This window comes from Ovis canadensis, chromosome 14 (assembly GCF_042477335.2).
Source record: "Ovis canadensis isolate MfBH-ARS-UI-01 breed Bighorn chromosome 14, ARS-UI_OviCan_v2, whole genome shotgun sequence".
Lineage (NCBI taxonomy): Eukaryota > Metazoa > Chordata > Mammalia > Artiodactyla > Bovidae > Ovis > Ovis canadensis.
The window spans coordinates 58,466,300-58,489,338 of record NC_091258.1 but is presented as its reverse complement, the minus strand read 5'-3'; the positions used below and the strand labels follow the sequence as shown (position 1 = coordinate 58,489,338).

Here is a 23,039-nt window from a genome sequence, read left to right as displayed (position 1 = left end):
AATGGAGTATTACTCAGCCGTTAAAAAGAATTCATTTGAATCAGTTCTGATGAGATGGATGAAACTGGAGCCAATTATACAGAGTGAAGTAAGCCAGAAAGAAAAACACCAATACAGTATACTAACACATATATATGGAATTTAGGAAGATGGCAATGACGACCCTGTATGCAAGACAGGAAAAAAGACACAGATGTGTATAACGGACTTTTGGACTCAGAGGGAGAGGGAGAGGGTGGGATGATTTGGGAGAATGACATTCTAACATGTATACTATCATGTGAATTGAATCGCCAGTCTATGTCTGACGCAGGATGCAGCATGCTTGGGGCTGGTGCATGGGGATGACCCAGAAAGATGTTCTGGGGAGGGAGGTGGGAGGGGGGTTCATGTTTGGGAATGCATGTAAGAATTAAAGATTTTAAAATTTAAAAAATAAAAAACTAAAAATTAAAAAAAAAAAAAAGAATTGAATCGCCAGTCCATGTCTGACGTAGGGTGCAGCATGCTTGGGGCTGGTGCATGGGGATGACCCAGAGAGATGTTGTGGGGAGGGAGGTGGGAGGGGGGGTCATGTTTGGGAACGCATGTAAGAATTAAAGATTTTAAAATTAAAAAATAAATAAATAAATAAAAAAAAACAAACAAAAAAAATAAAATGACAATTAAAAAAAAAAAAAAAGAAAAAGAAAAGCCTTCAGCTACGATTTGACACTTGGTCAGTACTAGAGAATCTGTATTGGATAAAGGACTTATGAGGGGGGTGGTGAGTGGAATTCTTTATACAGACCTCCGCTCTTATTGTGCATCAGAAAGTTGACACTGAAGAGCTGAGAAATGAGCGCCGTGGAAGTGGAGAAGCAAACCTTACATTTCAGAAGTAAACTCTTGTCTTGACGCATAATCCTTCTCATAAATAGCTGGATTCGATTTGCTAAAATCTTACTGGGATTTCTGCATGTATGTTCATAAGGGATGTTGATATGCATTTTTCTTGTAATGCCTCAGTCTGGTGGTGGTATCAAATAATGCCAAGTTCACATAATATATTGAGTAAACATTCCCTACTCTTCCACTTTTTGGAAAGGTTTGTGTGGTATTGGTATTACTTCTTAAGTGTTTGGTAAAATTCACAGTGAAGCCATTTAAGCCTGCAGTTTGCTTTGTAAGAATGTTTCTAGATAGAAATTTAATTTCTATAATTGATATGGGGCTAAATAGGTTAACTATTTTTTTTCATTAACTGAGCTTTCATGGTTTGTGTGTGTGTGTGTTTTTTTAATTGTCCATTTCACTAAAGTTTTTCAATTAATGCCATAAAGGAAAGTTCACTATATTCCCACATTAACATTTAATATACATACAATCTGTAGTGCTATCTATTGTATCATTCTTGACTTCATAATTTGTGTATTCTCTATTTCTTGATAAAATTTGGCTAGAGTTTAATCATTTTTATTTATCTTAAGACTTTTGGGTTCAGTGATTTTCTCTACTTTTTTGATTTGTTTCATTGGTTTCCATTTTCATGTTTATTATATCTTTTCCCTGGTTTCTCTGTGTGTCTCTTCTTTTTCTGATTTTGTAATATGAAGACTAAGATCCACGATTTAAGACCCTTTTTTTTTTGAATGTGTAAATGTTATACATTACCCTTTAAATACTGTTTTATCTGCCTCTGACAAATTTTGATATGTTGTGTCTTCATTTCCACTCAGTTCAAAATACTTTCACAGAACAAATGTCTTTAAAATGGATGAAGTCTCAATATTCAGCCTTTTCCCTTTTGTGCTATGTGATTATATCTAAGGATGCTTCATCTAGGTTTCACCATTTTCTCTATTTCTTTATAAACCTTTCATAGTTTTCCAGGTTGATCCACATTGTAGAATTCTTTGTATTATTCCTTTTTATAGCTGAATAATATTCCATTGTATGTTTATAGCACAATTTGTTTTCCATCCATTGATAAAAATTTTAATTGTTTCCACCTTTTGTTTATCAAGAATAGTGTTGCTGTTAACATTATGTGCAAGTATTTGTTGAAATACTTGTTTTCAATTCTCTAAAGTATCTACACAGCTGTGAAATCATATGCCATGTGATAATTCTACACTTAACTTTTTGAGGAACCACCAAACTTTTTTCAGAGAAGCAGATCCATTTTATATTCCCACCATCAATGTACTGATTTTTGCATGTTGTTATTGTTCCCTGAAACTTTTCTGAATACGTGTAGTTTTTCTGGTAGATTCTATGATACTTTCTATGTTTAGAATTGAAAAGTTGTTGCTGAACCGTGAAAGACGCCGAGATTCTTGGCCTCTGGAAAAGAATTCAATCTGGGGCCAGAGATGGCTTGATCACTCAGAGCTTTTGTGTAATAAAGTTTTATTAAAGTATAAAGGGGATAGAGAAAGCTTCTGACATAGAAATCAGAAGAGGGCAGAAAGAATACCTGCCTGCTAGTCTTTAGCTGGGTGTTATATAGTTACTAGCAGTTTGTTAATGAAAGAAAGGAATGTCTTAAAACTCAGAGAATGGCATCAGGCCCCTCACCCACAAGATGTATTTTGGGATAATCTTGGCACCAGGTAAGTAAGTCATCCCAGGCGTAAAATAATTGACTTGAATCTTGTAGAAAGGCAGATTACCATACAAATAGTTTCATTTACATAGATTAGGAGAACAATGAGTATAACATACTGGTTTGTCAAGTCAGTTCTGAGCCTAAATCTCAGCTTTTAGGCTGAATGGATTTGAAGACAGAGTCTGGGGTAAATGCATAGTACATTAACATAGCTTAAGACAAACATTTCCATAAGAAAAATATATTGGTTCACTCAAAATTTGAGAAAAGTTAAGTTCAGGTGGACCCAGGTGTCATTATGGCAACACAGTATTTTAAGAGAAACCTGTTTTAAAATTTGTATAGAGAAGGGAAAAAATATATCATTATTTCCTGCTGTTTAAGAGAGAGATTTAAAAAAATGTCTGACACTTGCAGCCTATTTCCTCCGTTTGGAGACCCCTGGCCTTCCTACCTGTTACCCTCTCAGAATCATGTCATCTGTGAATAGAGGCAGTTTTACTTTTTCCTTTCCAAATGTAATGCTCTTTCTTTTTTTTTTTTTTTTGCCTCTGGCTGAAACTTCTAGTACAGTGTTGAATGGTAGTGGTTAGAGCAGGTATTCTTGTTTTGTTCCTGATATTGCAGGGAAAGCTTTCAGTCTTTCATTATCAAGTATAATTTTAACAGTGGCTTTTTCAAGAATACCGTTTATCACACTGAGAAAAATGCTCTCTATTTCTAGTTTTCTGAATGTTCTACTATTATTGTTATTATAAAAGTGTGTTGGACTTTATCAAATGCATTTTCTTTGTCAGTTGAGATTATCATGTCTTTTTCCTCTTTATTTTATTAATGTGTTCTATTAGTTGATTTTCTTCTATGGAACCACTCTTGCATTCCTGGGATAAATCCACAATTATACATAATCCTTTAAAAAATTGAAATGATGTTGGAATGGTTTTCTAATATTTTGTTGAAGATTTTTCTATCTGTAAGTGTAAGGAATATTGATCTGTTATTTCCTCATAATATCACTTCTCAGTGTCCTTTTTGGTAAAAGTAGGACAATGAGCATTAAGGTATAAGGCCAGAAAGGACAGCAGAGTAAACAGAAGCTGGTATCATTCAGACCTCCAGCTGGATGGAATAGTTCCACCAGGTTCAAGGTGGGGAAGCAGCATTTCTGATGAAGGAACTAGATGTGCCAAAAACCCAAGCTGAAAAGAGCTTGATCTACTGAAGAAATCAAGTGAAGTCAATGTGGCTGAAAATGACAACAAAAGCTCTCAAGTACTTATCATTTGGGGCTTCCTAGGTGCCACTAATGATAAAGAACCCTCCTGCCAATGCAGGTAGATGTAAGAGACACAGGTACAATCCCTGGGTGGGGAAGATTCCCTGGAGGAGAGCATGGCAACCCACACCAATATTCTTGTCTGGAGAATCCTATGGACAGAGGAGTCTGGCAAGCTATGGGTCCATAGGGTCTCAAAGAGTCAGACATGACTGAAGTGATTTAGCACACATTTATTATTATGTCCCAGGTCTAGTCCTAAGCACTTTTTAGCTATCTCTTCTGACATAGGTAATTTTGTCTCATTCACTGGAGAGTCCGGTCCTCAACTGTGTTGGAGGATTAAAACCTCTTGGAGGGCTTGCACACAGGTACATGGGCCTCACTCAAGAGTATGTGATTCGATAGCTCTGAAGTGGGGCCTGATGACGTGTAACAAATTCCAGGTAATGCTGATGTGGTCTATGAATTGGAAACCACGAATTAGGGGAATCTTCACTTTTCATCACAAATCCTGGCTCAGAGAGGTGAAATGCTGGGCAGGAATACATTGCATAAGGTCAAGGAATAGGGCATGTGAAATGGCAACCCACTCCAGTATACTTGCCTGAAAAATCCCATGGACAGAGAAGTCTGGTAGGCTATAGTCCATGGGGTCGCAAAGAGTCGGACATGACTGAGCGACTTCACTTCACTTAGAGCCCTTTAAGGGCGGGGCATTGCCTGAAGGGCCAAGGAAATCAATGTGCCTTGCCTTCAAGAGGAAGTGAGGCTGTGCCCTCCTTTGGAACCTTGTTCAGTGGCTCAGTCATGTCTGACTCTTTGTGACCCCACGGATTGCAGCATGCCAGGCTTCCCTGTCCTTCAACATCTCCCAGAGTTTGCTCAAACTCATGTGCATTGAGTTGGTGATGCCATCCCACCATTTTGTCCTCTGTCATCCCCTTCTCCTCCTGCCTTCAATCTTTCCTAGCATCAAGGTCTTTTCCAATGAGTTGGGTCTTCCCATCAGTGGCCAAAGTACTGAAGTTTCAGCTTCAGCATCTGTCCTTCCAATGAATATTCAGGGTTGATTTGATCTCCTTGCAGTCCAAAGGACTCTCAAGAGTCTTCTGCAACACCACAGTTTGAAAGCATCAATTTTTTGGTGCTCGCCCTTCTTTATGGTCCAACTCTCACATCCCATACATGACTACTGGAAAAACCATAGCTTTGACTATAGGGGCCTTTGTTGGCAAAATGATATCTTTACTTTTTATATACACTGTCTAGGTTTGTCTTAATTTTTCTTTCAAGGAGCAAGTGTCTTTTAATTTCATGGCTGCAGTCACCATCTGCAGTGATTTTGGAGCGCAAGAAAATAAAGTCTGTCACTGTTTCCATTGTTTTCCCATCTATTTGCCATGAAGTGATAGGATCAGATGCCATGGAACCTTAAGACACAGTTTCCATAGAAAACCAGAAGTGAGCTCCTTGGTTCACCAGGATGAAGTCAGAAACTACATTACCCAGAAGGCAGTGTCTCCAATGACGGCCTTGGGCGCTGAGCCAGTGACGTAAAGCGGAGGCGGGCAGTGGTGGCAGCTTGGGCGGGGCTTCTTGGTCTAGTATTGGGATGTAGTTTACAAGCGATCTGTCTAGCTTTACGGGCTTCCTCTCCTGGAGCGCTGGACATTGACCGCTCCACGGAAAAAGGTCTTCTATACCGAGCAAAAAGCCGTGAGGAGACTAGAACCCACCGTCACACTTTTGTGTGAACAGTGACCCCGCTTGGAACGGGTTGTCAGCCGAGCATTCGAGCTCCCAGCCCTCCGTCCCCACAGCTCCCAGAGGCGGCTCCGCGGGCCTTATGCGCATTCCACACCGTGGACACTCAGGTCCCAGATACTTCCGTGCAGGGCTGGCCTCGGGTCGGCTAAGCCCGCTCTACCTGCTTTTGTCACCGCCTCCCGCCGTCCCGCTCTGCCCACGGGCCCCATGGCGGCGCCGGCGCTGGTGAGTGGAGGGCGCCCAAGTGCGCTGGGGTCGCGGTCCGCATAGTGCCACTCTGTGATATAGGGAATTCCGGGCCTCTCCACCTTTCAGTCTTAATACGCTTGGATCTGGAGGTTCGGTGAAAATGGGGTGTGGGGACGACAGTACTCATCAGTTCCAACCCAGGGTTCTGAATCCAGGCCAAGCGTTGTAAAGAGAGGCACCCATAATTGGCTCTAAGCTTATGGATTCACGGCCCTTGGCCTCTATTCCCTCGGGTCTAAAATTGAAGTATTAACAACTTTTGTCTCTTGGTCGGAGGAACTGGAGAGGATATGCTTGTGGCGTGTGTCCTTGAGTGCTCAGCACAACCCAGAGAGCATCACTCTGGATGTTGTTTCTGGAGAAGGGCTCTCCTGGTCCTGCTGTTGTCTCAGGCTCACCCCAGGTGGAGTTTGACCCTCAGCCATCCCTGCCTCCCGCCTCAGCGCAGCTGAGAACTGGGAGACAGATGAGACAGCCTGGAGAGCAGTGGGGTGGGAGCAGTGTTTCTGGAATTGGCTGCTCCTCTAACAGGAGTAGAAGTTCCCTGGACAGAGCAGAAGACAAGCCTGTCACTGGATTTCTCTTTGAGGGTACCATCTGGGTACAAGTCCATTGGCTTGCCACTGACGGTTTCCATTTCCCCAACACATTTATTTATATTTCAAAAGTGAATCCATTACAGTTTTCATTAATGACAGTGCATAGGAATGTTGTGTCTCAAGGGATGTAAACACATGGACAGGCCCTAAGTTATTCTTCAGCACACCACTTTGTTTGCTGTCAACATAGCTCTGATGACCTTCAGAACTTTGCTTGTTTATCCATTTTTCCTGGCTTGCTCCCTAATTCATTCCAGCCTTGTTCCACATCTGCTCAGAGAGGTCTTCCTGATTGACCCATCTAAAGTCTCCTGTAATCTCTGTAGTCATCTTATTTTTCTTGATTTCGGAGCCCGTAAGGCCATATGACTTTATTTTGCTTATTTATTTAGTTCCTTGTCAGGGATATGGGAGCTCCTGTCCCCAGCCTTAGAAAAATGCAGGACCTGTACCAAGTGTTCAGTAAGTGGTTGATGAATGAAAGATTCTACCTTCTGGAGCTGCCATGATACCTAGATCAAATCTAAATCCCCTGTCGTGGCTGGACCACAGGGACCTGGGTTCAAATCTTGTCCCTTCTCATTAGACATGTTACTCTGGGCAGCTTGACTTTGAGCCCCCATTTGCTGATTGTGAAATGGAGACAGTGATGGTGTTAACCTTATGGGCTGTGAGAGAATTAAAGAAATTCACAAATACACACTGAGCACTGACAAGTGCTGGGCACTGCACTTGTTTGCTTTATGAACATTTTCACTTTAATCTCTGCAAGAACCTGGTGAAGTTGGGACTATTGTATTGATGTGGAAATTGAGGCTCAAAGAAATTAGCGTGTTTTGATTCAAAAGGTTGAATTTAAATCCCAAGAAGTTTAGGTGCAGACCTAGATACTTTCAATTGCTTTAACACAGCATCTAAATGGCACCCCACTCCAGTATTTTTGTCTGGAAAATCCCATGGATGGAGGAGCCTGGAAGGTTGCAGTCCATGGGGTCGCTGAGGGTTGGACACGACTGAGTGACTTCACTTTCACTTTTCACTTTCATGCATTGGAGAAGGAAATAGCAACTCACTCCAGTGTTCTTTCCTGGAGAATCCCGGGGCAGGGGAGCCTGGTAGGCTGCTGTCTATGGGGTCGCACAGAGTCGGACACGACTGAAGCGACTTAGCAGCAGCAGCAAAGCCCTGAGGTGCAGGCATAGAGGGCAGACCAGTGAGGCTCAGCTGCCACTGCTCTTATCCTTGCTTGAATTACAGTAACGGACTCACAGTCCACACAAGATTACTTTTGTTTTGCATCACTCTCCAGTGGATTCCCATATAGGTGGCTTTTCTCTCTCACGCTATTTGTAGTCCATCTACAGCACCATCTACCTCCCTCTTGAACCCAGCACAGAGCTGGGTTCTCAGGAGATACTCAGGGATTCAGGCCTTGGGTCTCTCTGAGTTTCTGTCACTAACCAAGCAGTAGGCTCTAATTTAATAGCCATACAGTCACCGCACCCTCTCTGTTTGTCTTTGCAGGCATTGATATCATTTGAAGATGTGGCCATAACCTTCACTGGGGAGGAATGGAGACATCTAGACCTGGCCCAGAGGACCTTGTACCAGGAGGTGATGTTGGAGACTTGTGGCCTCCTGGTCTCACTGGGTAAGGCCTCACCTCACATGTGGTACCCAGAACCTCTTTTGTTCCACCCTCTCTCTGAGCGTGGTCGGTTAAGAAGACCTGAAGAACCTGCCTTTGCTTCTCCCTCCAGCCTCAGCCTGTTCTGGTCTGACCGCCTCATGATTATTTTTATTTTATTATGTTAGTAGTAACCCTTTCACTTAGCCCCAGCGAACTAATATCTTTAAAGTGTGTAGAGTAGAACTGGGAACTTAGAAAGTGCCATATAGGTATTTGTTATATATAATAAATTATGCATAATAATACACAAAATTATACAAATTACATACAAATATAATCATATACAAATTGCGCAATAAAATTGTACAAAATAATAAATCCCAAATGTTCTTCCATATAGTCTCCCCCAGGAGGTCAGTCTTCAGTGAAGTAACTATAGTGTTATGTGACAATTGTGAATAGTTATTGAAAGGAGGCATCTGGGGAATAGTATTCCAAGTGGAGGAACAAACACAAGCCAGTTCCCTGAGTGGGCAGGGAGCTCAGGTCCAGCAGAGACAAAGGAAGATCTGGTTCACCTTTCCCCCTGCCTCCTTACTGACCTCAGTGCCAGATATAGAGCAGACCTCAGTGAACATTTGCTAAGTGACAGCTGGGTGCACTCTGGCTTGCAGTACAGGATTTTCTAATCAGAGTTTCTGTGGTCCTGCTGCCTAAGTCATTGACTTCTCTTCAGAATCCTCCTATCTTTAAACCTTCACATTTGGCAAAATATATTTGGCTGCATGTGCCAGAAAACCACATCATACAAATTTCACCCTGAAGAAAGTTTATTACTTCACCTAATGAGAAGCCCTGTGGTGGTGCTCGCTCCTGGGTTGGTACCTCCCAACCTAGTTCTCTGTTTGTTTGCTTTCTCTCTTTGGTCCAGGTCATTGGGCCAGCATCCCTGAAGTGGCCACAGGATGGTGTAGCAACAAATAGGGTAGCAAGTCCCCACATTCAGCCCCATCTTCCCAAACTGGATTTTTCTTCACAGTGGGTAGCAGTTTTAGGTCATGGCCTTCCTCAGACAACTGATTATCAGTTGATTTAGTCTAGTGTTTTCAGCCATCCTTGGACACCAGAATCACCTGGTGAGGTTTGAAAACAACCAGTACTGTCTTTATGCCCAGACATAAAGACAGTTTAATTTGGTTTAATTTGTTCTGTGTTTAGAACCAGATGTGTCTAAGTAGTTCTGAAGCATGGGATGGTTGACTCTTGCTAATTTAATTAGGGAAAGACTTCTGGAAGGAGGTGTCCCCTTTGGGGTTGCATAGTGGTATGTTCAAGGTGTTCACTCCTGTATATGTGAGATTTTCCTTTTTGTCTTTGCCCCATTTATTTCTCCATGTACAGGGCATCCTGTTCCTGAGGCAGAGCTGATTCAGCTACTGGAGTATGGGCCAGAACTGTGGACAGTAAAGAGAGGCCTCTCTGGAAACACCTGTATAGGTGAGTGGCATGGCAGCTGGCAGACTGCCAGTGAGCCCCATTGAGTGGGCAGTGTCCCTTTCCATGGGCAGTTTCTTTCTGTAGCTTTCTGGGGTTCTTGGGTGATCATGGAGTCCTTTTAACTGTGTTTCCTCTGTCTTCCCAATCCTATCACACTCTTTGCCTTTACTGGGGTTGAAATTTGCTATCCTAAGTAAGAGACAGACTCTATACTTGGCCATTCAGAAGCATCAGGACCCTGGGGAAGTTGTATGATCTTCTTGTGCCTTTGACATTCAAGTTAAGCTAAGTGGGTGCTGTCTGCTGTAAGAAATAAGCTCCAAAATCTTGGTGGCTCAGCAAGACTTGTTTTTCTCATTTGTGCCACGGTATAATGTGGTCAGGATTCCCAAGTGGCGCAGTTGTAAAGAATCTGCGTGCAAGTGCAGAAGACACGTGAGACACTGGTTTGATCCCTGGGTTGGGAAGATCCCCTGGAGTAGGAAACGACAACCTGTTCCAGTATTCTTGCCTGGAAAATTCCATAGGTAGAAGAGCCTGGCGGACTATAGTTCATAGGGTTGCAAAGAGTCAGACATGATTGAGCAACTGAGCACATACACACATAATGTGGGTCTGCAGGCAAATTCTGTGCCACTTATCTATTTAGGGACCAGGTATATTCTATTGTCAGCATGTGGCTGTAAGATTGCCCTGACATCATCCAACTGGCCAAAAGGAATAGGAGAGAAGGGGAGTAGTCATACCCACTTGCTCACATAGTCACTTCCATTCACCTTCCATTGCCTGACCCAAAGTAAGTGACTTAACAATATTCATGTATTATTACTCATAATGAATAGTGACTAATGGTATCTCAAACTACCTTCTGGATTCAGAAAAGAGTCATTTATTTTTCTGCAGATTACTGCCTCTAACTCTACTTTGCATCTCACTCTTTTCCACCTCTAGTCAATCATTTATCTGTACCGTACAGCCCTTCAGGCATCCATGCTTCCATTTGTAAATGAGATATTCAGAAGCAATCCCTAGCCTTGTCATTCTCTTGCTTTCCTGTCTTGTAAAATCTTAAGAGGATGTTTGCCTCTGTCAGCCCCGCATCAAATGTGTGGCTAGCATAAATGTAGATTTGTGATCGCTCCCCTCTTGGGTTCCCTCAGGTTGCTCAGCCAGCCAGTGAGTATCTCTGGCCAGCCCCTCCTCAGTCCACTGAGTCTGTCTCAAATCTTCACCGCTTTCTACAGTTCTACATCTTCACTTGGAGGTTTCAAAGGCACTTCATACCCATCATGCCTAAGAAGGATCTCAAGATCTTGCCCACTCCTCTCATCTCCCCATTTCAGTCAATGGTCTTGCTGTTCAAGAAGTTGAGAAAACCAAAAACAAACTTGAACAACACCTCCATTTTCATCATGCCCATGATGCAGCCATTCCTGAATCTTGATCATATTTCATCACGTTTCTCCTGAATCTGTCACCTCCACCAGTTCCATGAGTTCCATCATTATCACCCTAGCCTAGGCTGTAATCATCTTTTGCCTGCATGATGCTAACATCGTCCCCTCATCATCAGCTCTATGTCTCACATCCACTCCCCTGTCCACTTTTACCTTATTCCAAACATCACCGCCTCCCCAGTCATTGAGATCTCAACATATGACCCAGTTCATTCAGAAAATAAAGGCTGTTCCCTTGTTTTTCTTGCTTTTTAACCCTTACTGACTTATCCCTGCAGCTTCTTTCTCACCTCTACAGAAGAGTTCTCATCCCTGGCCATGGCTGATCCCCCTAGCAGAGTCTAGGTCATACCTTCACCTACCTTCTCAGATGTCTTAGTTATCTATTGCCAGATTGCAATGAGTGAATAAAAATCACTCATTTAATATTAAAATATCACTCATTTATTATCTCATCTGTGGATCAGAAATCTAGGCACAGCTTAGCTTGATCCCCTGCAAAGCTGTAGTTGTAGGCAGTTTACAACACATCAGCTTACTTCTTTAGGTCAAGTAATGGTGTAAGAGATTCTAGCAAGAGAGGTTCCACACATATACTTTATCTGTTACATCTTACATTCTACTGCCTTTGTTATATTCTATTCTTTAGAAGTAAATTTTGCTAGGATTCAGCATGTGTGCATGCTAAGTCACTTCAGTTGTGTCCAGCTCTTTGTGACCCCATGGATTACAGCCCACCAGGCCCCTCTGTCCCTGGGATTTTCCAGGCAAGAATATTGGAGCAGGTTGCCATTTCCTTCTCCATGGGATCTTCCTGACTCAGGATTGAATCCATGTTTCTTATGTCTCCTGCATTGGTAGGCAGGTTCATTACCACTAGTGCCACCTGGGAAGCCCAGGATTCAGGCAGAGGGTATCAAAACTGTGGGAACACCATGAGGAAGGGATTATGGGAAACCATACAGGAGTCTGTCCACTGCGTCAGAGAACATGCTTCTTCATTTATTTCCTCCCTCTTCTATATCTGCATCTTCTCTCTGCTCAACAGAAAAAAACATGCTGAAGTTTCTTGCAATTGTGGGAAACATTAAAAAAAAAAGTGCTCTTGGCTCTCCAACAACATCCAAAAGTTGTTGACTCTGTTTCAGCTGAACAACCAAGCTTTCTAGAGGACTTTTCTCATTCTCAGAAGAGACATCTACACAGACCTCTCCTTTACTAGTCAATATTTCCTTGAATTTTTGTACTGAGGTGTAATTTATACATAGTAAATGTATAAATCTTAAAGGTCCATCATTATGAAATTTTACATATATATAAACCAGCGTATCCACTGCAAGTGTCAAGACATGCAGTATTTCCAGCACCTCTGAGGCTTCTTGTGCTTCCCTCCTGTTAATATCCCCTTCTACAAAATTAACCAGTATTTAGACTCTGTCACTATAGATTTAGGGTGGTTTTTTTTTTTAATATTCATTTATTTATTTATTTGGCTGCATCAGGTCTTAGTTGCAGCACGTGGAATCTTTTAGTTATGGCATGCGAACTCTTAGTGGCAGCATATGGGGTCTAGTCCCCTGACCAGGTGTTGAACCCAGGCCTCCTGCATTGCAAGCTTGGAGTCAGCTACGGACCACCAAGGAAGTCCCATAGATTAGTTTTGAAGGTTTATAAATGGAACCCCACAGTGCACAATATGGCCCTGCCGGTCTTGTTTTGATAATCATTATGGCTCTGGAATTTATCCATGTGGTTGCATTTATTTGGAGTTAGTTTCTCACTGTGCAATAGCTCAGTGAATTAATAGATCACACATACCTGTGTTCCTGTCAATGGACATTTGACTTTTCAGAATATTATGGAGAATGCTGCTATGAATATTCTTAACCATATTTTTTGTTGCCTATAAGCACGCATTTCTGTTGGGAGTATACATATGAGTGGACTGGTTGGATCATGGTGTAGTTATATGATTAGCTTTAATAGGAACTACCAGTCAGTTTCAGAGTGACTGCACCATGTCACATTCCCACCAGCTATATGTAAGATCCCTCATTGCTTCACATACTTGTGAGCAGATGGTGTCTGCCCCTTTCACTCTTTGAGGCCCAGTAGTGGTATTTCTCAGCACTGCAGTACTGAAAAAAATGTTCTCACAGGTTATTGCTGACATTCTGATTAACCAATGTAACAACTATAATAACGATAAGAGATAGTGGTCTACAATTTACAGAACATTTGCCATGTACTTTTTCTCATGTCACCTTGTTATGAACTGAACGCCTGTGTCTTCCCAAAATCTGTATGTTGAATCCCTAATGCCCCAGTGTGATGATTCTGGCCCTTTGGGTGGTGATTGGGTTGAGATGAGGTCATGAGAATGGAGCACCCATGATGGGATTAGTGTTCTTATACGAAGACAGGGACCACAGCCTTTCCTATGTGGTGTGTGGTGGTGGGGAAGAGAGGGAGAAGTCTTTGGTGTCTCTTATTATAAGGATGTGATCCTCTCAGGTCTGCTTTTATGACCTCACTTAACCTTAATTATTTCTGTAAAGGCCAGGCCCTACCTCCAAATACATTGGCAATTAGGGCTTCAGTACATGAATTTTGGGGAACACAAACATTCAGTCCATCACAGAATTTGTCTTTTGAATAAATAAAGGGCTATTCAGATAGTCTGTTTTTTCTTGTGTCAGTTTTGGTAATTTGAGTCTTTTAAGGAATTCATCTACTTTATCTAATTATTTTATCCATTACTTTTTAAGATTGTTTCATCTCAAAATGGTACATTGTATGTTATGTTTATTTTACCATAAGTAAAAATTGCTAAAAAATAAATTTAAGATATCATTTTTATAATGTCATGAAAAACTGACATTCTCAAAAAAAATTGTTTCATTGTACTCCTGTGTATATTTTGCTTTTTTATTTGAACATTATAAAAAGTATCTGTTTATGTTGTCTTATAGGATTTGTACTTTTCATTCAATAGTATGTTACTGAGATTCATGATGCATATAACTATAATTCAGTTTCCCTGATGGCTCAGCAGTAAAGAACCCGCCTGCCAATGCAGGAGACATGGGTTCGGAAGATCCCTTGCCTGGGTCAGGAAGATCCCCTGGAGAAGGAAACGGCAACCCACTCCAGTATTCTTAGCTGGGAAATCCCATGGTCAGAGGAGCCGGGCAGGCTACGGTCCATGGGGTTGCAGAGAGGCAAGACACAGCTTAGCGACTGAACATGCACACAGCTATAGTTCACTCATTTTTTTTCTCCAATAGTCGTTTATATAACACCATGTATTCATCCATTTTCATGGAAATTTTCTTGTTTCCAATTTTTTGTACCCATACACAGTGGAGCCATGAAAATTCACATGTGTGTATTCTCATAAAAAAGTGTAGGAATTTCTCTTAGAATATGCCTAGGACTGGAATTTGGGAATTATAAATTAAGCAAAAGGAGAACTTTACTAGATGATGCCCTATTGTGTTCTAACATGATTATTTATACCCACTTACACTTCACTTCCCCTGTATGAACAATTCCATGGATCTCTAACACTTGAAAGGTGTTTTCAATCAGGTGAATATAAAATAGTCTCTCATTGTGGTCTTAATTTGCCCTTCCCTCATATTTAAGAAATTTGAGTACCTCTTCATATGTTGATTAGTCAGTACATATCTTCTGTGAAATGTCAGTTCATAGCATGGTTCCGTTTTCATTTTGGGTGTGAAGTGTTGAAGTCTCCAGCTGTAATTGTGATTTTGGGTATTTCTCCTTTCAGCTCAGTTTTTAGTTTGTATGTTTTGAGGCTCTGATATTTGGTACATACAGATTTAGGGTTATTATGTCTTCCTGGTGGCTTGATCTTTTTGTCATTATATAATGTCCCTTTTGGTCCCATTTTCTTTGCTCTGTCATCAGTGTTATCTGGTGTTAATGAAGGTCTGATGTTAACATGGCCATTTTTCTTGGATTGCCTTTTAAAACGTTAGTCATGTTGATTAGTCTTTTATAGTGAATGTTTCTATATCTTGTTTTTAAATTCTTCCTTTTCCCCAAGATCTAAAAGATAGTCATTTTCACTATTTATTAAAACTTTTTAATCTTTAGCTTCTGACAAGTCTTAATCAATCTGGAGTTAATTTTTTGCTTTGTGCAAGGTAGAAATACAACTTCATTTTCCTTCATTGTGGCAAATGATTTTTCTACAGCCATTTATTAAATAGTCTTTTCTTATTCCCACTGGCCTCTCTGCTACTTCTGTCATATATCAAAATTGTGTGAATCCTCATATGTTGAGCAAATTCCATATACACATTTCAGAGCTCCTAACTCTGTTTTTACCTTTGACACTTTGACAGCTTATATTATATCTAGGCTGCATCACACTACTCTGTTATATATGATTTCATCATCATCCTAATTCCTCAAAGAGCAAGTCCTTTTGCTTTATTCTTCTTCAGAGATATCCTGGTCTCTGTTCTTTTATATATTTTCCACAATCAGGTTGCCCTTAACTGTGAAAAACCCTATTGAGATTTACCCCAAGTTGTATTAAATTTATAATGAATTTGAGGGAAATTGGCAATTTTATATTATTAATCTCTTTTCAAATAAATCTTTATTAGTGTGATATGTTTTCTAGTTATCTAAATGTTATCTATTTCAGTCTGTTCACCGAGTCTTTACTCAGGTATAGTAGACTGAATATATCCACCCAGTTACTTATCTCTGACTCCCCACAACTTTCGCACAGTCCAGAATCCTAAGATTTTATTTCTCCTCTGTCTCTGCCTCCCTCTCCACCATCCTGTCATTCTTTTCTTTTCGCCTGGCATTCAGTATTCTTTTAAGACCCTGACCCTTTGAAGTTTCAGTTGTCTAATACAGTTTTTCTCCTAATTCCTCTGTCAGGGAATTCCTACGCACCTTTGGAGATAAGCTAATGTAGCACCTTGTCCTTGTAGCCTCCACTGACCTCTTTCTGTCTGCCATCTGGGCCAAGTTAGGTTCACCTTCTCTGTGTTGTCATAGTAGCATGAGATATTGGAACACAGTCATTATTACTCTGCCCACCCTTCCCCACTCTGGAGATTGAGGTGGAGTCTCCACTACAGATTTTCTGTTCCCTGCTACAGCTTTTCTCCTTGGGTTACCTTTTAAAGATGTCAAGAACCCAAGGATTAGTAAAGAAAGATATTTTAAACCAGGGTTTAAGAGATGTAAAAATGCCGTAGATGGTAGAGGCTTTATTTTCATCTTCATTCTTCCACTAAAGTGGTCATTTATTTTGTTCTGTGTTGACATCACTAATAGGCTCTTTTGTTATATTGGATCTCCTTCAGGTGAAAAATCAAACCCCAAGACCACAGAGCTTACTGCTTCTCAGCTGGCCCTCACTGAGGAAGCCCCTTTTGAGGAACAGGTGACACATGGCACCTCAAGGGATTCCTGGCTGGGGCAAGCAAGGTATCAGGAAAAACTGTCAGAAGTGCAAGAAGGGAACTGGAGGCCAGGAGCAGACCCCCACAAGGAGACATGCCTGAGGAAGTTGAGCCATAAACATGATGACTTTGAGACAGATGATAGTCTTTGTTTAGGGATTTTACAGGAGCAAGTCACTACACAAGATGCTCCGCATGAATGTGATTCCCAAGAACCAGGAAAAGACCTGGTTGTTGATGCAAGGAATAACCTCTATAAGTGCAAGGAATGTGGCAAAGATTTCAGCAAGAATTGGGCCCTTATTCGGCATCAACAGATTCATGCTGGAGTGAAGCCTTATGAATGCAGTGAATGTGGGAAAGCCTCTCGTTATATGGCAGACTTCATTCGACATATGAGGTTTCATACTGGGGAAAAGCCATACAAGTGTATCGAGTGTGGGAAGGCCTTCAAACGCAGGTCTCACCTCACAGAGCACCAGCGTATTCACAGTGGAGATAAACCCTATGAGTGCAAAGAATGTGGTAAAGCTTTCACCCATCGCTCCTCTTTCATCCAGCATAATGTGACTCACACTAGAGAAAAGCCCTTTTTGTGCAAGGAATGTGGGAAAGCCTTTTACTACAGCTCCTCCTTTGCTCAACACATGAGGATTCACACTGGAAAGAAACTCTATGAGTGCAGCAAATGTGGAAAGGCCTTCACTCACCGGTCCACTTTTATCCAGCATAATATGACCCACACGGGAGAAAAACCCTTTTTGTGCAAAGAATGTGGAAAAGCTTTCTGCCTCAACTCATCCTTCACTCAACATATGAGGATTCACACTGGAGAGAAACCCTATGAGTGCAGTGAGTGTGGAAAAGCCTTTACTCATAGATCTACTTTCATCCGGCATAAGAGGGCACATACTGGAGAGAAGCCCTTTGAGTGCAAAGAATGTGGGAAAGCATTTTGTGACAGCTCTTCCTTAATTCAACACATGAGGATTCACACTGGTGAGAGACCCTATGAATGCAGTGAATGTGGAAAGGCCTTTACACACCATTCTGTTTTTATCAGACACAATAGGACTCATAGTGGGAAAAAACCTTTGGAGTGTAAAGAATGTGCAAAAGCCTTTTACTATAGCTCTTCCTTTACTTGACACATGAGGATTCACACTGGGGAAAAGCCTTATGTATGCAGAGAATGTGGAAAGGCCTTTACCCAACCTGCAAATTTTGTTCGGCATAATAGGATTCACACTGGAGAAAAGCCCTATGAGTGCAAAGAATGCGAGAAGGCCTTTTGTGACAATTTTGCCTTAACTCAACATGTGAGAACTCACACTGGAGAGAAACCCTTTGAATGTGGTGAATGTGGGAAGGCCTTCAGCCACAGTTCATCCTTCACTCACCATCAAAAGAGTCACACCAGAGTTTAGAAGATGGAGGAAGGCCTTGTGCAAGTTTGCTCACTTTAGGCAATTTAGGTGAACTCATACAGGTAAGTACCTTTCCTTTTGAATATAACTATTCAGGGAAGTCTTTTGGCCAGAGAAATATCTTACTCAGTGTCAGAAGAGAAACACTAATTATCATCTCTTTGAAAGCTTTCTGTGGCAGGTCGTCTGAAGGGTCATACTAGAAATTGACACTGGCTACAGCTTTACACTACATCTGAGAATCCATAAGGGAGACTCAGTGGTTGTCATGCATTTGGGGAAAATGTCAGCAACAGTTCTTCCTATGTTTATTACAAATCCATCTCAAGAGCATTTAGAGAGATGTAGAAGAGAAAGGAAAGAGAAATACACTTGTGTCTTTTTCCCAATCTCCCTGCCAAGCTTATGACAATTTGTCATTTGTGTGCGGGCAGAGGAGGAGCTGCAAGGGGAGAGATCTAAGGCCTCATCCCCTTTATGTATTTTTTAATATCCATAGTCAGGAGAGTTGGACCATTGGGATGTTAGCTCTGGTAACGTTTATTGATAGTTATTTGTTACAAAACATTGACATATAACATGTCATTATCATGTCTACCATTGAACATAAGGCCTGAGTCTTAAAATACATATACATACATCATATGCAATCAGTTCTTGTTAATCATGGTGGTTATAGTCTACAGTTCAGTTCAGTTCAGTTCAGTTCAGTGGCTCAGTCGTGTCCGACTCTCTGCGACCCCATGAATCACAGCACACCAGGCCTCCCTGTCCATCATCAACTCCTGGAGTTCACTCAAACTCATGTCCATCGAGTCAGTGATACCATCCAGCCATCTCATCCTCTGTCGTCTCCTTTTCCTCCTGCCCCCAATCCCTCCCAGCATCAGAGTCTTTTCCAATGAGTCAACTCTTCGCATGAGGTGGCCAAAGTACTGGAGTTTCAGCTTCAGCATCATTCCCTCCAAAGAAATTCCAGGGCTGATCTCCTTTAGAATAGACTGGTTGGCTCTCCTTGCAGTCCAAGGGACTCTCAAGAGTCTTCTCCAACACCACAGTTCAAAAGCATCAATTCTTCGGCACTCAGCTTCCTTCACAGTCCAACTCTCCCATCCATACATGACCACTGGAAAACCAATAGCCTAGACTAGACAGACCTTTGTTGACAAAGTAATGTCTCTGCTTTTGAATATGCTATCTAGGTTGGTCGTAACTTTTCTTCCAAGGAGTAAGCGTCTTATAATTTCATGGCTGCAATCACCATCTGCAGTGATTTTGGAGCCCCCCAAAATAAATTCTGACACTGTCTTCACTGTTTTTCCCCATCTATTTCCCACGAGGTGATGGGACCAGATCCCATGATCTTCGTTTTCTGAATGTTGAGCTTTAAGCCAACTTTTTCACTCTCCTCTTTCACTTTCATCAAGAGGCTTTTTAGTTCCTCTTCACTTTCTGCCATAAGGGTGGTGTCATCTGCATATCTGAGGTTATTGATATTTCTCCTCTATAAGTTCACCATAAACACTGAATTAGTGAATACTGAACCATTGCTTCTAGCGGCAATACAGATTTAGGTACCTGTGAGCATCTGTTCACATTTTCATCAACCAATCAATACGTAATCCTCTATGGAATTTTTTTGGTTTGTTTTAGAACACCTTATTTAATAAATGTTTCTGAGAAGTTACATCCAATATTTCATTGTATTAAAAATACTTCAGTGACATCATTTTTGTATATTCTGTTGTTACTGTACTGCTTTTACTCTTTTCACTCCAACATACACAAACAATACATATATGCAGCACTGCTATACAGTAAACACATAAACAGTGTATAGTACACTATGTTGTACCGTAGATCATGCGAAGAAAGTTCTAGAAAAAAGATTAAACAAATATTAACTAACTAAGACTCTAATTTTGGTAGAACAGCAGGATGTGTGATAGGGGAGTGCACTGAAGTGGGTAAATGTCTTGACCTTGGCTTGACCCAGGAAAACCAAAGGAGAGGACGATGCTTTGTTTTGCCTTCTCTTCCAGGTCTTAGTTGGTGGTTTCTACTTACTTCTCTGCCAAAGTTTCTTCCACATCTTCCATCATATCATTTGAAGTCTTTTTTACTTATATGTTTTGTGATATGCATTATGTGTTTGACACTGTCCTTTATATTTTCTGTAACACCTTTAAGTCAGAAAATTTTCAGGCAGTCTAGCCAAGCATTTCCCCAGCAGTTAATGATAGTAGTCTGCTTATTAATTATCCCAGGTTGCGCCAACACAGTTACAGTGCATATACTAAGACACCCAGTAGTCCAGCCTGGTGATTTCTTTGTTGGTGTTGAGACTTTTGCTAAAAAGCTCCCTTATGTTGTACTTTTATTATGCTCTGATTGAGTGGTTGGATAACATAGAATTTAGGGGCATGAAAAGAACATCTAGGTTGGAGTGGGCGTTTTCAACTTCTTCATGGCAATGGATTGGGGCATTATCCAAAATTAATTAAACCTTGGAGGCAAGGTTTTTGCACTGGAAATAGCATTCAGTTTCTTGGATGAGCAGTTGTGGAACAAGTCCCAGAATGTTTCTGCTATCACTCAAACTTTTTATTCCACCTACAGTGGACTGTCATATGGTTCAGATTTTTCTTTTCAAGTCTGGACATGGGCTCTTTACAACACTAGGGGTTTGTACTTAGTTGCCCTTGGCATTCACACAATAGCACAGTTGTGTGTAGTACTTGAATAATTCAAAGTCAGGCTTTGAAAGCCATTTGCATTATATAGGTTCATTTGCCAACAGCCTTGTAAGCAAGCCTGTCTCATTAGCATTTAAATCTGTTCTTCTATGTAGCATTTATTTTTTGTTGACATTTTAGAGATAGCCACTGTGACAGGTGTGAGGTGTTACCACATTGTGTTTTTTATTTGCATTTCTCTGTGGTGTTGGAGAAGACTCTTGAGAGTCCCTTGGACTGCAAGGAGATCCAACCAGTCCATCCTGAAGGAGATCAGCCCTGAGATTTCTTTGGAAGGCATGATGCTAAAGCTGAAACTCCAGTACTTTGGCCACCTCATGCAAAGAGTTGACTCATTGGAAAAGACTCTGATGCTGGGAGGGATTGGGGGCAGGAGGAGAAGGGGATGACAGAGGATGAGATGGCTGGATGGCATCACTGTCTCGATGGACGTGAGTCTGAGTGAACTCCGGGAGTTGGTAATGGCCAGGGAGGCCTGGCGTGCTGTGATTCATGGGGTCGCAAAGAGTTGGACACGACTGAGCGACTGAACTGAACTGAACTGAACTGAATAATTAGCAGTGAAGTGAAGTGAAAGTTGCTTAGTCGTGTCCGACTCTTTGCTACCCCATGGACTATACAGTCCATGGAATTCTCTAGGTCAGAATACTGGAGTGGGTAGCCTTTCCCTTTTCCAGTGGATCTTCCCAACCCAGGGATCAAACCCAGGTCTCCCACATTGCAGATGGATTCTTTACCAGCTGAGCCACAAGGGAAGCCCAATAATTAGCAGTGATGAGTATCTTTTTGTGTTTTGTGCCTGTTTTAAAAAAATTTTTTATTGGGGTATAATTGTTTCATCTGTGCCTTGTTTTAAGTGATTGATTTTTCTTCTTATTTTAGGTTATATTTTCCTGCTTCTGTGTGTCACTGTTTATTTTTAACGGGATGTCAGACATTGTGATTTGGAAATATTTTTGTGTTTCTGTAAGTATTTTAGTAGGGACACTGACATTCTTACCAAAAAAGTTACGTAAATTGACAACTCTGGTAATGCCTATGAAAGGTGAAATCCTCAGAAGGGCCATCAAGATCTCTCTTATTTCTCTGCATTTTGGCGCCTGTGGGTCTGTCCTCGTACATGTCTCCTAGGTGCTCAAGTGATCACTCTGATCGGCTTTTATGTTTTAATAAAATGAAACTTTATCAAGGCTACCTTATCTGTACAATTACAAATAATAATCTCTATCCTTCCTTCTTCTATTTGTGTTGGTCTGATATGTGGAAGTATAATTGGATTGCCTGTAGCACCAAGCCCTCAGTTCTGTCTTTAACCAGGTACTACCTGGGAGTTTACATCTGGCCTAGAGGTGTGGGTTAAAGCTCCCCAAAGGGTTTTTTATGTTTGTTTGTTTGTTTAAATATGAATCAGTTTCCACCATGGGAAATCTGTGCAGTTTTACACAGATTCTGAAATCTCTGGTTCTGGACTCCTGTGGAGAAACTGGAAGACCTTGCAGTACAAGCTGGATGCCTGCAACACTAACTCCTGGAGGTGGGATGCACTCTTCAGTGTACCATAGCCATGCCCAGCATTTGTTCCCTTTTTAATGACCCGTCTGTTCCTGGGGCATTGGGAGGGTGCCTGTTTGTTCTTAGGAAATCCAAACCCCTATTATATCCAGAAAGATATCTTAGGCTCTATTTCCTCCCCTCTCTGTTGTGAATGCTCTCCCAGCCATCCCAAACTAGCTCTACCCAACAGATCTTCTTTCCCTCCCTAGAGCCCGGTCTGTCCAGTTATCAGGACTTTGTTCAGATATTCCTCTCTGCCAGGTACAATCTCCTGAGAATTTTTTTTCTCATAGATTTCCAGGTGATGCTGAAGTTGCTGGTCAAGGGACCACATGTTGTAAACTACTGATTCATTCACTTATTTAAAAATTCAGATATTTTTGAACATTTCTAGTGTGTATGTCTTGAGTCTTATTTTATTGCCTCAATTCCCCTAATATTTACAACCAGGAAATGGGTTGTAATTTTCCATATCAATTACAAAATTTAAATGATTACATAATATAACAAACTAAGGTCAACAAATGATTGTGGACTTGATTATTTTCTCATATAAATACCAATTACTGAGTAATCTCTGTATGAGACTATTATTCTTACAAAGACAACTTTAAAGGAGAAATAAAATTGTAAACAATGAAGCAATTCTTTACATATTGGAACCTGCCACCCTTACAGAAAGTCAGATTTTTCTCAATGTAATCCGTGAGCACTTAGAAACTTTGTGTAATTTCCATTAACTTGTCTACTAGTGGGTCCTAATAGAGATAGGTTAGCT

The 23,039-nt window shown here is 41.2% G+C and overlaps 1 protein-coding gene across 2 annotated transcripts; it reads left to right on the top strand.

The window, feature by feature from the left end:
* The first annotated feature begins 5,448 nt into the window (after positions 1 to 5,448).
* On the top strand, positions 5,449 to 22,650 carry ZNF599 (zinc finger protein 599). Of its 2 annotated transcripts, XM_069549035.1 has the most exons (6): positions 5,449 to 5,861; positions 8,009 to 8,135; positions 9,516 to 9,611; positions 16,426 to 18,013; positions 21,590 to 21,673; positions 22,144 to 22,650. In XM_069549035.1, exons 1-4 carry the CDS (start codon positions 5,844 to 5,846, stop codon positions 17,670 to 17,672), a joined length of 1,488 nt encoding a protein of 495 aa, XP_069405136.1. In that variant the 5' UTR covers positions 5,449 to 5,843; the 3' UTR covers positions 17,673 to 18,013; positions 21,590 to 21,673; positions 22,144 to 22,650. The 2 variants fall into 2 exon arrangements, with proteins under 2 accessions (XP_069405136.1, XP_069405135.1); XM_069549034.1 differs by lacking the exon at positions 22,144 to 22,650 and having other exon boundaries at positions 21,590 to 21,901.
* Positions 22,651 to 23,039: the final 389 nt, after the last annotated feature.

What these genes read in the sequence shown, in the direction of transcription:
- ZNF599 (XM_069549035.1), top strand. An exon ending in TGGCCTCCTGGTCTCACTGG is followed by an intron (nt 8,136 to 9,515) that starts GTAAGGCCTCAC and finishes CTCCATGTACAG; the next exon opens with GGCATCCTGTTCCTGAGGCA. An exon ending in CTCTGGAAACACCTGTATAG is followed by an intron (nt 9,612 to 16,425) that starts GTGAGTGGCATG and finishes GATCTCCTTCAG; the next exon opens with GTGAAAAATCAAACCCCAAG.